This window comes from Phoca vitulina, unplaced genomic scaffold, assembly GCF_004348235.1.
Source record: "Phoca vitulina isolate PV1807 unplaced genomic scaffold, GSC_HSeal_1.0 scaffold28, whole genome shotgun sequence".
NCBI classification, from domain to species: domain Eukaryota; kingdom Metazoa; phylum Chordata; class Mammalia; order Carnivora; family Phocidae; genus Phoca; species Phoca vitulina.
This window is the reverse complement of record NW_022589731.1, coordinates 3,532,762-3,548,596: the sequence shown is the minus strand read 5'-3', so window position 1 is coordinate 3,548,596 and position 15,835 is coordinate 3,532,762. Positions and strand designations below refer to the sequence as shown.

The following is a 15,835-nucleotide window of genomic DNA, read 5'->3' as shown; positions in this document are numbered from 1 at the left end:
TCTATGATTTCCTCTACATTCTGGCTATTAAGTCAGTTGGAAAGTCAGAGAGCAGAGGGGCCAGAAGCATCCTTCCCTTGGCAGAAACAGACTCCCTCTTTACAAGGAGCTCTCGGAAAACAGACCAGCAAGAAGAACGAGGCTGTGGAAGAACTCAACTCCAGAGACAAGCAGAGCTACTCTCAAATCACGGATCTATTACTTACCACTGTCTGCCTTTGGGCTAGAAACCTACTATCTCTCTGACCTTGAGTTTCCTCACCTGTAAAATGGGGACAACAGTAACTTCTAGCCCACAGATTCCCTGTGAGGATAAATGAGATACGGCATCCCTAGCACAGAGGAACACCTTACTAGGTACATCATTTTACTGTTGTTGTCAAAATTATTATTATTATTGCTACTACTAGTGTCGAGGCAGTTGTTACAATGACAAACAGTGTCTGTGATGTTCCTGGCCTAGAAAGAAGGCCTGTCACTGTTCTTCTCGCCTGGCCCCTGGCAGCCCTGCTACCCCGCGGGGAGTGCTCAGGACCCCTGACCCTTAGTCTTACCTTCCTTTTGTTGGTGGGATTGACGTAGAGGTAACTGAGGACAGTCTTCAAACCCACTTTGTCATTCAGCTTCTCGTAGGTGGTGCCATAATCCGTTGATCTGCAGGTTAGAGAGAAAGAAAGGGAGAGATTGTTTTACCAAATGGGGGATTGTGTTCAGAGAGGAGCCAAGCTCTCCTTCAACGTGCACCTTTGTTCCCAAATCACAGGAGTGATTCAGAGATAAAAGGCCCCATTAATTTCTGAAGAGCAATTAGACTAGCGCACCTACTTACTACCTAAGCTCACTCCCCTTTGCTCCCGGCCTTTCCCAGAGCCCTGCTTTTTCGCCCTTTGGGAGGCTGTCTGTCTGTGAAAGCTGTTGCTGGGGACCGCCTGCCTGGGGTTCAGCCCGGGGGCCTCGGCGTGCTGCCGTGAAGTGACCCGAGTCCCGGCCGGGAGCTGTGCGAGAGGCCAGACTGTCTCCGGAGGTCGCCGGAGTCCAGCCAACCTCACGCCGCCTCCACTGGGCCCAAGGCTGGGGACCCCCGGGGTGGAAGGAAGACCCATAGGCAGGAGCTTGGAGGGTCCGGCAGCCGCGTCAGGCCACAGCGGGGAGAGGGTGGGATGCTTTACAGAGCAGCCATGGTGTGTCAGGGCCAAAAGCTGGTGCTAGGAAGTGCCGCTAACAGTTCATCATCCCAGTTATCCTGCTGGCTACCTGCTTGTCCTCTGGGCCTAATTTCCAGGGTTCTGACCTTATACCAAAACCACAAGTCAGGACTCAGAGAGCAAAATCAGGTGAAGCCATAGGCCCCTTCCTCTCCATCCCGCCTTTCCATGGTGGAGGAAGGAGAGCAGGTGGCTCACAGGTAGACCCCAGCCTCGCTGCCACACTTTGTGCCTCACTCCCCAACCCCACTCCACACCTACCCCCCTCCCTTTTCAAACCACCAGTATCAACCGCTCCGCACCCCATCTTTCCCCCATTGCCTTCTCTGGCTAGATCATGAAACTTCTCCCACCCAGGCTTTAGAAAGTCCAAGGTCAGCGTAGTTTCTCTGTGGTCACCCGACCTCATGGGTGTCTGCATTCTGCCTCAGATCTCAGGGTCCAGCTCTGCCTGGGTGCTCCCCTAGTAACTAAATGCCTGCCTACTCCTACCTTTTCCCAGATTCTTCACCCACCTTCTCCCCAGAATCTGCTCCCACCCTGGCCCACAGTTTAGTTTTACAAGCCTGGTCGCCAAAACCTGTAGTGTGTGATGACCTTTAAGAGTTATCCCCACACCACCTGATCGAGCAAATTCCATGTCCCCACGCCAGCTGAGATGCCCATGCTCACCTCTGTGAAAGCTCCACTAGCCCTCTTCCCAGTCACCCTCACCCCCTCTCTGCCCTGAAACAAGCTTCCCCAGCCCACAGTGCGCCCAAAGCACACTGCACGTGCCTCATTTTGGCCCTGTGATATCGTCGTGATGAGTTTCTTTAAGTTCTGGTCCCCCTAGCACAACATCAGCTCCCGAAGGACAAGGGAGCTCAGAGAACACTACAGTGAGACCAAAGAACATGAACTTTGGGATGTAGCAAAATCTCTATTTCTTTTTTTTTTTTAAGATTTTATTTATTTATTTAACAGAGAGAGAGAGTGTGAAAAAGCACAAGCAGGGGGAGGGGCAGAAGGACAGGGAGAAGCAGACTCCCCGCTGAGCAGGGAGCCCACTGAGGGACTCGAGCCCAGAACCCTGGGATCATGACCTGAGCCGAAGGCAGACACTTAACCAACTGTGCCACCCAGGGACCCCACAAAACCTCTATTTCATTGCTAGATCCGCAGCTCTCTGGTTGCATAACCAGGTGCAAATTACTTAACCTGTTAGAGCCTCAGGTTTCTTGACTGAAAAAATCAGGGAAATTTAATCTCACAAGGCATTTATTTGTAAGGATGCAAAAATATGACACATGAGAAACCTCCTGACAGGATGTAGGTACAATGAAATGTTAATATATATATATATATATATATATAAATAAAAAGGACATTCACTTCTCCTTTCCCCAAAATGTAGAAAACCAGGCTGTACACATCATACACAATCGGCATGTTTACTGAATAAACAAACATCGGTATTTCAAATCTCTCCCTAGGCTACTGGCTCCACATGGTCAGTGTCTATGGTAACTTTTATAACCAGCCCCCCAAAATTGACTTCTTATCTTCAGTCTCCTCTCTACCTTTCAGCACAGGGAATCACTCCCAATCTTGCTTGTTGCCTTTATCTCTCCAACCCAGCTCAGTCTCCCAAGACTTAATGATTCTATCTCCTAAATAACTTGGACCCCTGGTCTTTCCATCTTCACACCAATGCTGTGGCTCATGCATCATTATTTTTTGCAATAGTCCCCCAATTGGATGCTCTTCTTCCAGCCTTCTCCCCCTCCCGCCATCCTCCACGCTGTCATCAGGCCATATTTCAACCTCTGGGTCTCTCTACCTCATCCCTCGTAGTAATTACCCACTGCCTACACACAATGAGGTTGTAGCTTCCAAGCTTAGTCTTGTCAAATATGGCTTCAGTCTTCCCCACTAGACCCATTTCCAGCCACCTATTCCCTGCCCCTTTCTCTCCAGCCTCACCAAACTTTCCTGAATGTCCTGTGTTTTCACTGCCCTCATTTCTACAAGTATTCCTTTGTCTGAACCATCCCTGTGCTATTTCCTCTGCTTGGGACATTTCTCTTCAACCTTGACAGCACCAATATCACCCTCCCCCCAGCTTCCCTACTGGGAAATTAATCATGATTTCCTTTGCATTCCCTTATATATATTTCTATGTTAGCATTTATCCTATTGTTTCTCATACTATTTTTATTCTGGGATCTCCTCTTTGACTATAGTTCCCTAAGGGCAAGAGCCATTTCTTCTAACAGCCCCAATGCCTTGTACCATGTCTGATGCAAAGCAAGTGCTGAATGTACTGGTTTGTGTATTATTCCACTTTGCTTTGTCTTCATTTGTAAGAATGAATGAATGGTCATTCATGTTCTTGGCTGGTCAAGTTCTTGACCAGCTGCTAATGTCTAGTGGCCATTCAACACATAGTCACACCTAGGAAACACACCTCATCTAGTTGGATGCTGGCACACGTGGAAAGGTCTAGCAGCATTTGGTGCCAGGGAAGGATCTGCGGTTCACTCACACTAGCATCAGGGTTAAGTGACCAATCACCCCAAGCTCCTATCCTCTCCAGGGCAGGGAAGGAGAAAGCCTAATCTCTAGAGGCAGTTGCATACTTTTATTAGTCCAAATAAGATGTTTTATAGGATGAATCACTTCTTGGTTCTGCGCTGTTGAAGACATAAAGATAGCATGGTATGGAGAAAGAACATTGAACCTGGAGTCTAGAAATCCAGACTCTGAAACATACGCAAAGTGCTACCCTGGACAAGCCAATTCCTTACACCTGTTAAAGAAAAAAATTATCCTGACATTGTTAAATTGACTTCATTTTAACAGACTTCATTCAGGACAAAGGCAATACGTATAGAGACCACTGCAATGGGGTTTTCCAATGAGAGAGACTGGGCTCAACTCTGAATACAATGAAAAGCAAGTAATTTCTAGCCAAAGAGAAGGGTGGGGTGAGCGGATGGAACATTACTAGAGGGTAGAGTAATTCCTTTATAAACTGACCTAATGGGATTCTTACCGAAGGTAGGTCAGGGTGATGAGACATCACCTAGGGGCATGGTAGGGGATGAGGAGATCAGTCAGATATTGAGGGCAGGGGATTCTGGCTAAACTGACTTAGCAGGATTCTTGGTAAAACTGTGCTTTTGAGGACACACCCAAGGGCAGAGCCTACTTGACAAAGAGCTCAGAGGGTCCCGACTAGAGTTTGGCCAAGAAGAGAGTCTGTCAAGCCCTATTCTAGCATCAACACAAGAGGCTTACCTCCCCAAATCATAAGGCCCCGTCTGGACCTTAAATATCCTTATGCCACCAACATGGAGCTAAGCTGTTTTCCAACCAGTGAATTTTCCTCACTCTATACATAGCAAACATCTTACTTTTATGAAGAGCTAAATTCTCAGGGCTCCCTGCATGACTGATGTCACAACAAACTTCCTTCTAGAATCCAAATAAGCCTTATCAAAGGTAGTCTGCTTAGCACCACACATGGTCTCTCTTTCTACGGGCTGCACTAAAGATTCACAGCAACTCTGCTCTTCCCCAAGAGTGGCTGCTTCTCCCAGAGTAGGGACTTGCCTACAAAGGCTTCTCCACATGTTAGCTTCCTCTGCTCATTCAGGCTGACTGAAAAGGTCTTGCTCACTGAAGACACCTCACGGAGCCAGAACACCTGTGGGATGAAAGGTGCCCCGGACTCTGTCCTTTCCAGCATGGATGCTGCACACCACATTGACCACAGAGCTCTGGGGGCCCCCTTTGCCTGGGGTGAGGGGCAGCTTGCAGAGAGGGTTCAGCCCCATTGCCAGAGACAGCTGCACCTGCAGAACTCATTTTTAAAAGAACCACCTTGTCACTCCAGACCCCTCCAGTGGGGTCACTTGGAGGAAACAGGCTCCTTTCTCCTATTTCAAAGCAAGCCTCTCAAATCTTGGCACTAGGCTCCCAACACCAAAATGTCCAGAAATCCAGGAACATCACACATATGTATCGAGCACCTGCCATGAGCCTGGCACGAGGTCGGTTACCATTTTGAATCACTCCGAACACACAGCTAACCTGGAAGGCAAGAGGTGAGAGGCGCAAGGCCACAGGCTTTTGGCTTCTGTGCTTTGGCTTAGGTTACCCACGTCCAGCAGGCTATTCCACTATGTTCTCTGGATCTTTCTTCCTGTCTTTTTAATGCATCATCTCCAGCACACAGAAAAATACGAGATGCCAATCATATGCCCACTACTATATTTAACAGGTATTTGTGTTCATAAACAACACAGAATCTTTAGGAGTTTTTCACATTTACATAAGCCTCATACAGGACGTTTGTCCTGCAGCTTGCTTATTTTGCCCGACATTCAAGTTTCGGGATTTATCCATGTTGACACACCTAGCCAGAATTCAACCTTTTTTTAATAAAAAAGATTTGTTTATTTGAGAGAGAGAGAGCATACAAGCAGGGGAGGGAGCAGAAGGAAAGGGAGAGAGAGAATCCCAAAGGGCAGAGGGAGAGGGAGAGAGAAAATCCCAAGCCCCCGAAACAGGGCTCGATCTCATGACCCTGAGATCTTGACCTGAGCCAAAATCAAGAGTCAGATACTTAACCAACTGAGCCACCCAGCTGCGCCAAATTCATCCATTTTTAACTGCTGTAGAGCATTATAGCATATGAATAAACTACTGTTTATCCTTTCAACCACTAATAAATATTTTGTTTTTTTTTCCTTTAAAATCTGCGATAGTAAGCAATGTCTCAGCGAACATTCTTATCCATGGCTTCTCACATATTTATGAAGAAAAGTTTCAGGGGAGACATCCTAATGTGCAATTACTGCTACATACTCTATGCATAACTTCTACTTTGCTGGTTATTGACAAAATTTTCTCCAAAAAGGCCGTAGACACTGCCTTACTCTCCAGCTCCAACAATTTCATTCCCAGGGCCTAAGTCCAGAGCTTCTGACCAGTCTCGTCCCAGCTATCTCTGATTCCAAAGTCCTGAATTCCAGAGCATCTGAACTCAGTTAGCATCTGGGGCCCTGAATCCTGGCCCCACTAATGCTAACTGGTTTTCCCATATGTACCACTGTGGGTCACACGCTCCATGGCTCCCCCACCTGCCCAGGGACCCACTTGTTGTCTAGCTGAGAATCCCAGCTGCCAACCACTCATGCTACTCCCCAGGTACCCAATGCTGACTGGCAGGCTGGATACCCTCCATCTTCAACTTCTAAGACGTAGCTGGGTCTATGTCTGGACCTGACTCCTGGTCTGAGCCCCTCAACTACACAGGGGCTCTTGTCCTATCCTGATAGTCGTCCAGAAGAGCTCCGTGTGGGCACGTCCAGAACACCCCATCTTCATCTGCTATAACCCTGGTTGTTCGCCTGGGCCACTCTCTCCATGACAACTTCCAGAGTTGAGTTGAGAATACGGTATACTTTTATGCACCCAGCAAGCTCCCACTCCTCTAGTGAGCTTCTGGGGGAGAGGCTGGCGGCAACAAGCATATGGGCTACTATTTTAAAAGTAAAAGAACAGAAAAGAAAACCGTGCAGCCAATGCGGCCAAGTCAGCTTCCCGGTAGAGCCGAGCTGCCACTCAACACCTCCCGTGCCAATGCCACGTTCCTGCCAGAGGGGAGAGGACTCTGGGAGGCACTGTGCCAGTTCTCTGCAGCCCGCCAGATGTTCGGGATCTGGTGGGCACCCCGCTTCCCTTACCCAGCCAGCTGCCTTCCCCGGTTTACCACCCAGGACCTCAGCCCCCCTCCTCCTTCCCTCTGCAACCGTTGCCCCAGATTCTGCAAAGCAAAGTTGGGGGGAGGCCACAAGTCTTTCACTCCTGGATTCTCTTCTCAGTCTCTCAGCTCCTCCACAGACTCCTTTCTCTGTGAGGTCATCCAAATTCAGCAATCACAGGCTTGATTGTTCCTTTTCCTGTTAGCAAGTTTATTTTATTTTGTTCATTTCTTAACGTATACCTATCCATTATCCATTGTGGCACCTGCCATGTGCCAATCACTGGACTTTGCTTCTCCTTTCGGACACTTACGAGTCGCTCCAGCTCAGGTTAGCAAACTTTTTTTTTTTTTTTTTCTGTAAAAGGGCCAGAGAGTAAATATTTCAGGTTTCCCTGATCTCTGTCACAACCACTCAACTCCGCCTTTAGCTTCGAAACAGCCAAACACAGTGTGTCCATGCATGGGTGTGGCTGGGTCCCAATACCACCGAATGCACAAAAGCAGGTGGTGCATAATTTGGTGGCCCCTGCTGCAGCTGATCGAAGCATCAGCCCCTACCATCCCCATCACCAGCCTGATTCCCACCACGTTTCAATCTCCAAGACAACTTCCCAAGATTCCTGCCAGGGCCGCTGATGCCCTAACTCACCCTTCCCGGCCCGGCTGCCACATCGGGTCAAAATGCCTGCCCGAGCCCCGTGTTCAAGCCCTCATGGTCTGCCCCTCCTACCTTGCATCTCCCACTCTCCCAGTGAGGGACGACTGGCAACTGTCCAGACTTCCCCCTTTCCTCTCAGCTCTCCTCATATACTGATTACATGGTGGGGACTTTTCCTACAGTTTCAGCCCACACCCTCCTCTTCATTTGTATCAACAGCACCTTAGAATTACCTATTTATTCTCCAAATGGGCAAATTTTCTTTTCAGCAATTGCTAAAAGCTCCTTAAAAGAGAAATAACAAATGAAATGTCTTTTGAATCTCTGAACGTGCAGTGCACAGCTCCAAGCAGAGAAAACAAGGGAGAAGGGCTGGGGGCAAAGACAGCTAGACGCAGAGCCGGAAGAACTAGTTGTGTTCTGCTCCGCTAAAGCTCAGCTCAGACCATACGGCGGTGGTCGTGTCAATGAAGAGGAGTGAGATACTTAGTCTAGGATCTGACAAAAGCCCTTATTCCATAAATGCTTATGACTGTCAGTTTTACGAATGCCCCAGACTGTATTTTCCTCAAGGGCAAATCACCTTGTTTTCTTTTCCTTGATTTACACTCCTTACACTAACAGGGGATAAGGCGGATGAATGCCCAATAAATCATTAAAGAATCTTTGGCCACTGTTTTGATTCGCTACCATGAAAGTACAAGATGGCCCAGCGGCCTGGAAAATCAGAAGACAGAACCAAGCTTCAGAGTGGCATGCCTTGGGGGAAGCACCCACCAGCCATTCTCCCCGAGTATGTTCCAGTGAACTACACTGAGGACAGTCAACAATCAAAAGCCACGGGCAATTAGGGTCTCTGGTGTGTGGTGAACCACAGAGCATTCTAGGGTCAAGGTCAGGGATTTCCACAGCACAGCTCCAGACCAATGGCTGCCCAGAGAGTCTTTATGACTGAAATGGGGAAAACAGTGATGCTCCCCTCTGGCCTGTTCCACTTCTCATCATAAGGCCCATGCTCCAGACCATATTAATTTGTGTCTTTGCAATGGCAAGAGCCTAGCCTGACCACAAGTAACTAGCCATATAACTAATTTCAGACCTCAAGCCAAGAGCAAGTGATTTAAATAGCTTCATTCTCCAAGTGAGTATTGGTCCCATCCTCTGTTTAAAAAAAAAAAAAAAACCCACAGGCAGGCTGATGCCAAGGCAGAAGCTCACAAAGCTCTTGGTGACCTCTTTGTGTTATCTGACTCCTCAGCTGCATTATCTAGTCTCAAAGAGAGAGGCGCAATGACACAGAATAATTAATTCATCTTTATGTCCTCCTGCCCCAGCTATTTCAATGAGAGCCACCACTGGGTTTCAAATACAGAAAACTGGGGGCTAGCTGACCCTGAAGACCAGATCATGCAGAATTCATGGTTTATATCAGATAAAATGGAAATCTAACAGCAGCACCATCCCAGTACAGATCTAGGAGGGAAGGTTAGGGGGTGTGGGCTTGGCCAAACATTCAGATCCTTGGTCATTCTCACTGTGTGAGCACTTTGGTGCTCACTGAAGAACCTCAGTTCAGACACTAAGGTTGTTGGGTTGTTATTCTGAGGATTCAAAAGGACAATCTCAATCCTATCAGCCAAGAGGCCTGTTTGTGTCACACAGGTAAGGAGAGAAAAGAAACCCTCCAGAGAAAAGAAAAAGCATGAGCAGACCCCCACAAAGGTGTGACATCCCATAATTCACTGCACCTTTGTTCATGTGACCATAATGAAATGGCAATCATTAGGAGAAAGACTCAATAAGATAGTGTGTTTAACAACGTACACACACTCACACTCACACACACACACAAACACACACTATATAACGACATTAAGGAATACGGTAGAACTGAAAGTTATTGACCTAGAAAAGTTCCTAACATATATGACTACATGCAAAGGGCTGCTGAATAATAATATATTAAATACACAAATGGTATACCCAGATGAAAAAAAAACAATATATTTCCATTAAGTTTACAGGTGTGTACACAGTGCATTCTAAAAATTCTAGAGCAAAACACAAATAACTGGTAATAGAAGTTAACTCTGGGTGAAAGACTGGGGTGGGGTCCTTGGCTCCTGGGACATGAGTCTTTTTGTAATGTTGCAATGTTTTAAAATAAAAAGGTATCCATGTATCACTCATGTAGGTAAAAATAACGGCAATAAAGTGATTTGATACTGAGCGGTTACAATGTAGATAGTAAATTGACACATCTATAGAGGGACCCTATTCTAGATAATCATTTGCATTCAAAAAGACAGCCCAACATAATCATAAGAGGATTCATTTCAGAGTCAAGCAGATTTGGTTTCAAATCCAGCCTGTGGAACCTCGGGCTAATTACATAAGTCTCGTGTTTCCCATCCACTCAATGAGAATATAAATATTGCCTTCATAGGATTACTGTGAAGCTTTAATAGACCTAATATCACAGAGCTCACTTCGCCGCCAGTTGTTGGGAGACCCCACAGTAGAGCAATAATCACTGGAGGAGAAACTGTCCCGTCCAGTTCTGAGCAAACAGCAGCCGAGTTATGGTTACAGAGTCGTCAGCGGACGGGTGAACGCCATCCCATTCCCACCAAATCCGCAGGAAGCTACCAAAAGGCACATGGGAAGATGGAGGGTTGCTACACATAATCAGAAATAGCCTCCAGCAGGTGGCCAACACTTGCAAATTAAAGTCTAGGGAAAACAGAATCAACTTTTTTTTTTACTAAGTTTTCCCAGGGAAAAAAATAATGAGGCACGAACTAGAAGGTGCTGGACAGTTTTAGCAAGGCATCTCTGTCTGGGGAGTAGATAGTTACCATTTCCCTTTAAAATTACATGCAGCCGGTTGGGTCCCTATGACATGCAAGCAATTATGTCTGTTTGTGCACATCCAGAAACCCCCAGGATAAAATGTGTAGCTGCCTAATGAAGAAATGTGAACTGATGGAGAGCCTCTGGACCACCCCGCTGCCCTAGAGAAGTCCAATTCTGGGTGCCCTTCATTTGTAAATCTTTTTCCTCTCAGGGATAAGCACAATGCCTTGTATGTGGTGGACATTCAGTGCAGTAATTAGTTACTGTCAATTAACGTGAGTCTTTTCCTCCCAGGAGCAGCCAGCCCTGTAAAGAAGAGACCCTGTCCCTTTGCTGGATCCTCCTCCAAGCCTCTCATCTCTCCTGGCTCTGGTTTCCTAGCACCCTGCATCTGGTGTCACTCTCCAAGAACACTGCACCTGCTCTCTGGGGACATACATCTCTTCTCTTCTGCTGTTGTTTTATGTCATTATTTAACTTTTTCTGCATGAAACTTTGTTCTCCAGACAGAATAAGTTCTCTGGGGTCAAGGAATTGCTTTGGATGTCTCTTTTAAACCCTAAAGCAGGCTGAATAATGCCATGCAGGGTAGATACTCAAACTGAGCAAACATGTTCCAGGAACTGAAATAGTCACATTCAAACAGATTCCATTTTGACTGTGAAAATGTTCTGCTCTCAGAGACTAGCAACAAAGCAGATGTTCCCTCACTCAGGGCTGGCTCTACCAGTGATCTGCTGGTCATTCAGGGGAGAAAGAAGACTGAAGTCTTCCAACACCAGACATCTCCCAACATAGGAAAGAAGAGGAAATTCTCAGACATCAAGGAGTGAATCCCAGCTCTTCTATTTGAGGCTATATCTTAATCACCTCATCTCCTCATGGGCCCCGAAACTTCTTCCTTTACAAGAATTATACATTGATTGCCACGCTCCCTCCATTGTGCCAGCTACGCAACATTATTTAAACATTTGTCCTGTTGGGACCTACATTCTACATGCTAAATGCTCAAAATGAGAGACCAGAGCACCGTAGGGCATGAGAAACAGCCCAGGGTTTTTTGTTTGTTTGTTTTTTAAGATTTCCTTTGAAAGTCTAAGTAAAAAAAGGCAGCCCAGCTAGAAGTTAGTTGGGTTTATCCTCAAGTCACAGAGTCTTCCTTAAACCATCTCTGTGGGCCCTTGCAAAATGCCCCCTCCACGATCTGAGCTAGCACTCACCTAAAGCCCGGGCGGCATGGGCTGACTCAGGAGACTGGTTCCCATCGCCTTACATAAAAGGCATGCCACACTCTCTGCTCTTCTTAAAAGATAAAAGTACTGAAAATTTATGGTAGAATATAAAATACAGAAAAGAAAAATGCACAACATAGACATCAATTATAGCTACACCATACAGAGAAAACCTCAGTGAACATCTGGTGTGCTTTTTTTCTCTAGTTTATGTGCACATGTACATTCATAAAAATCGGGGATCATTCTTTGTATACGGTTTGGTGTCCTCCTTTTTCACTTAACATAATACTTCAAGCATTTCCCCGTGTTGTTAAATATTCTTCAAAAATCATTTTAAAAGACTCACAACATTCCAATATATAAATGTACCACAATTTATGTTAACTCTCTGCTTGGCCAGTTGGTCAGTTTCTGGCCAAATTTTTACATTATAGAACTTTAGTGTGTATCATTGTACATAAATCCTTGTGTGCATCTTTATTTGTTTCCTTAGAATAGATTCATGTAAGTGCAATTATTAGTTCAAAGGGTACAAATTATCATTAAGGTTCTTGTTATAAACTGCCCTACAGAAACATTCTGGCCAATCTGCACTTCCACTAGTAATATATGGGAGGACCAGTTTCACTGCATAGTTGCCAACACTGGGCATTACCATTTTAAATTTTCCAGACGTACGTGTTCTAAGATACTAGACGACCTACATCTTCACACCAAAGGACTGTGAAAGTATGAGACCTTGACTGCGTCTTCACGCCAGAATACCATGTCCTTAACAATGGCTCTCCAATGTTTATGACTCAGGATTCCTTCAGACTTTTGAACATTACTGAGAACTGGACCCGAAGAGATTTAAGTCACACATTATATCAATATGTACTATATTAGAAATGACATCTGATAAAACTTTACACTTATTAACTCATTTTAAAATAACAACAATAAAACAGAAATACCACACTATTATGGAAAACAACTACAGCTTCCAGAACAAAAACAATTTAGTGAAGAAGAGTGCCATTTTACACTTTTTTTGCAAAACTCTTCAATATTTGGCTTAATGGAAGACAACTGGATTCTCCTATTTATGTCTGCATTTAACCCGTTACGGTATCACGTAGCTTCTAGGAAACCCCACAGCACACCAATGAGAAAATGAGAATAAATTAAGGGCAAATCGCATTTTATTATTAGAGAAGAGTTTGATGTCATTAATCCCCTGGAAGGTCACAGATATTCCCCAGGGGCTCCACGGCCACCCTTGGAGAGCCACGGCCCTATGCCAAAGGATGGCAGCATCCCAAGAGGACCACAACACACAAAAAGATGGTTTTATTGTTTGTTTGTTTTTTAACTAAAGCTATGGACTTCTTGAAAATCTCCTCTTCACACATTCTTCTTCTCTAGACCCTTTAAAGTTCAGCTCCAGCCTCCTGCATAAAGCTTTCTCTTCCACCCTGCCCCGTGATCTTTCCCTTCTCTGAGGCTCTACTGTTTCTAGATGACTAGAGCACTGCCTGGCCTATCCCCTCTGATTTTCACAGTAACTTGTCCCCATCCAACCAGGAGCTTCTTGAGGTCACAGATCAAGCCTCGGGCACACACTTGGGCTCAGTAATTGATTTCTCGGAAGAGGGCCGCCCTAAATCACTACAGTGTTTAGGTAACCTGTACACAGGGCCTTACGCAAAACACTTCCTCTTGAAATATTTCATTCAATTCTCACGAAGTTCCTTTGACATCGGTTTTTTATCTTTGTCATAAAATGAGGAAATAGAAACTCAGAGAGGTGAAGTGACTCAGCAAACAACAATGTTGCAACGGGGATAAGGTCAACTGATCCCAAATCCCCTGGGCTCTACATCAGTGCTTGGCTAGTTACTTAATGCTTCACGAAGTCTCACGTGGTAGGGGGTTCACTGACCCAGCCTTTCAGGGGATCTCCAAAGGCATTGCCTACTAGGAGGCATTACAGGTATTAAAGAGGAGAGCGTTTGGAGTCAAAATTAGGCTAGAGGCCTTGTTCTCCCACTTCTTCCAATATGACACTGTGCACATTGCCTTATCTCTCTGGGCCTCAGTTTCCTCATCTCTAATACTGGCATAACAAATGCCACCAGGCAGAGTTGTTGGCAACCCGCTGTAGAAAGTGAGAAATCTGCATAAAGCACAGTGTGAGAGCCAGCTGAGTTCCCTGAAATCCTTCCATTCCTTCCTAAGGCCATCTTTCCACCACTCCCTATTTCCCCTCTCAAAAACAAAGAATGACTTCATGAAATGAAAGCAGGAACTTCCTACAGTCTGAGCAATTTATTGAACAGAAAAATATTTTATCCCGAACACCTGGAAAAGTATCGCTGGAAAGAGAGGAGAGTGGTTTTTATCAAAAGACCTTCACTGCCAATTCCTGCGGCAGCCTGCAGGGGTCTTGGCTCTGGAAGCCTGCCGCCACAGCCCACCCCCATCAACAGGCACAAACATTTGTCAGGCCCATGTCCACTCCGAGTCACTGGAAGTCAGCACCTTTGCTGAGATGGGTTGCTGCCATGGAGGGGAAGGGTAGTACTCAACTGGGCTAGTCAAGATGTGGGGAGGAGCCAGTGCCCTGATTAGGAACAGAGTGTCTCTCAGCACATTAACAGACACCAGGACTGGCAGCGACATGATGCTACTGAGTGTCTCCAGTGGCTTAAACTTAAGCATTCAGCCAGCACTGTAAGTTCTGGTCTACTGGGTTTCCAGAATCTTGTTGTTACAGACACTCCCCTTGGTTCCAACCCAAAACAATGCTTCACAGTTTGATTACTCTTCTCTTTTGTAAAATGAGAGGGTTGGAATCAATGATCTCAAAAGCCCCTGCCATCTCCAACCTTCTGTGCATCTGATCAAGCTCCAAATGGCTTCTGGTTGCTTCCAAAATGCAGATCTATGCTCTAAGGATGCAAATGTGCCACGGAGGTCCTGCAAAATCTGCCTGAGTTAAAGCATGTGCCTGAAGTTAAGTGTTCAGCTTCCCAAAGGTCTATCAGCCTATGGATCCCCTATTCTAGGCACCTACAGGACAGCAGTCTGAAAAAATCATACGGTCTTGGGACAGCAAGACCATCTCTCATTAAATAACTAGAAATCAGGGCATGAATGAGTCCTGAAGGCCAAGGAATAAAGTCCAACACCTGAACCACCAGAAAATGATAGGCAAAATGACACCACACATGGGTGAAATTCTGATAAACTCCTCTCCTGGAGAGATTAGAGGAGAAGGAGAAGCTTGGGGAGGAGGATGGTGAATAAGAAAAGGACTCAAGAATGCAATTAGATAAAACTCTGTGAGGACAAGGGCCCTACTAAGTCCCTAGTGTCTACTCCCTGGTACTCGATCACTATTTTATTTTTTTAAGATTTTATTTATTTATTTGAGAGAGAGAGAGAGAAAGACAGACAGAGAGAAAACATGAGCAGGAGGGAAAACCTGAAGTTGACTCCGCGCCGAGCACAGAGCCAAATGCAGGGCTTGATCTTATAACCAGGTGATCATGACCTGAGCCGAAACCAAGAATCAGACACTCAGCCAACTGAGCCACTTAGGCGCCCCTCTGTTTTAATAAATAATAAGAAATAAATGGGTAGGAAGCAGTGAGAACAAATGCAATGGGATAGCAGTATGGTTAAATGCAAGTTTTGGAGTCAGAGACATGGTGGTTTCAAGGCCTGGTTCCACACCCCTGACTGAGCAGGTGATCTTCAGCAGGTCACTTAACCTCTGTGCACTTCAGTTTTCTCATCTATAAAAGAGGCAAAACTATCTGAGGCAACTACCACACAGTGTTGTTCTTTGAGAGCTCAATGAGGAAATGCACATAAAGCACTTACCACGATGTCGATATTACAGGTTCTCAATAAAAGGTGGCCATTATTAATACAATGATGATGACTACAATGTTGAAAACAGAGACATTTATTAGTGCTAGAGGATCTCAGTGGAAAGGAAGAGGGAGAGGGAAGCCTTGAGGAAAAGGTGAACTGTGGAAAGCCAAAGCAAGATAAAGAGCATGTCCAAGGGCTTCGAACCTGAAACATGCAAGTATTTTCAGAAGATAATTGGGAGATGGGCCAGGCCTAAAAGAAA

General features: G+C 45.7%; 1 protein-coding gene across 3 annotated transcripts in view; it reads right to left on the bottom strand.

Moving 5' to 3' along the window:
• Positions 1-15,835, bottom strand: part of SORCS3 (sortilin related VPS10 domain containing receptor 3) — a 569,814-nt gene that overhangs the window by 319,770 nt on the left and 234,209 nt on the right. For all 3 annotated transcript variants that reach the window (XM_032423232.1, XM_032423230.1, XM_032423233.1), the window contains exon 3: positions 555-654. In XM_032423232.1, the coding sequence (XP_032279123.1) occupies positions 555-654 (100 nt within the window). The remainder of the gene's footprint in view (positions 1-554; positions 655-15,835) is intronic.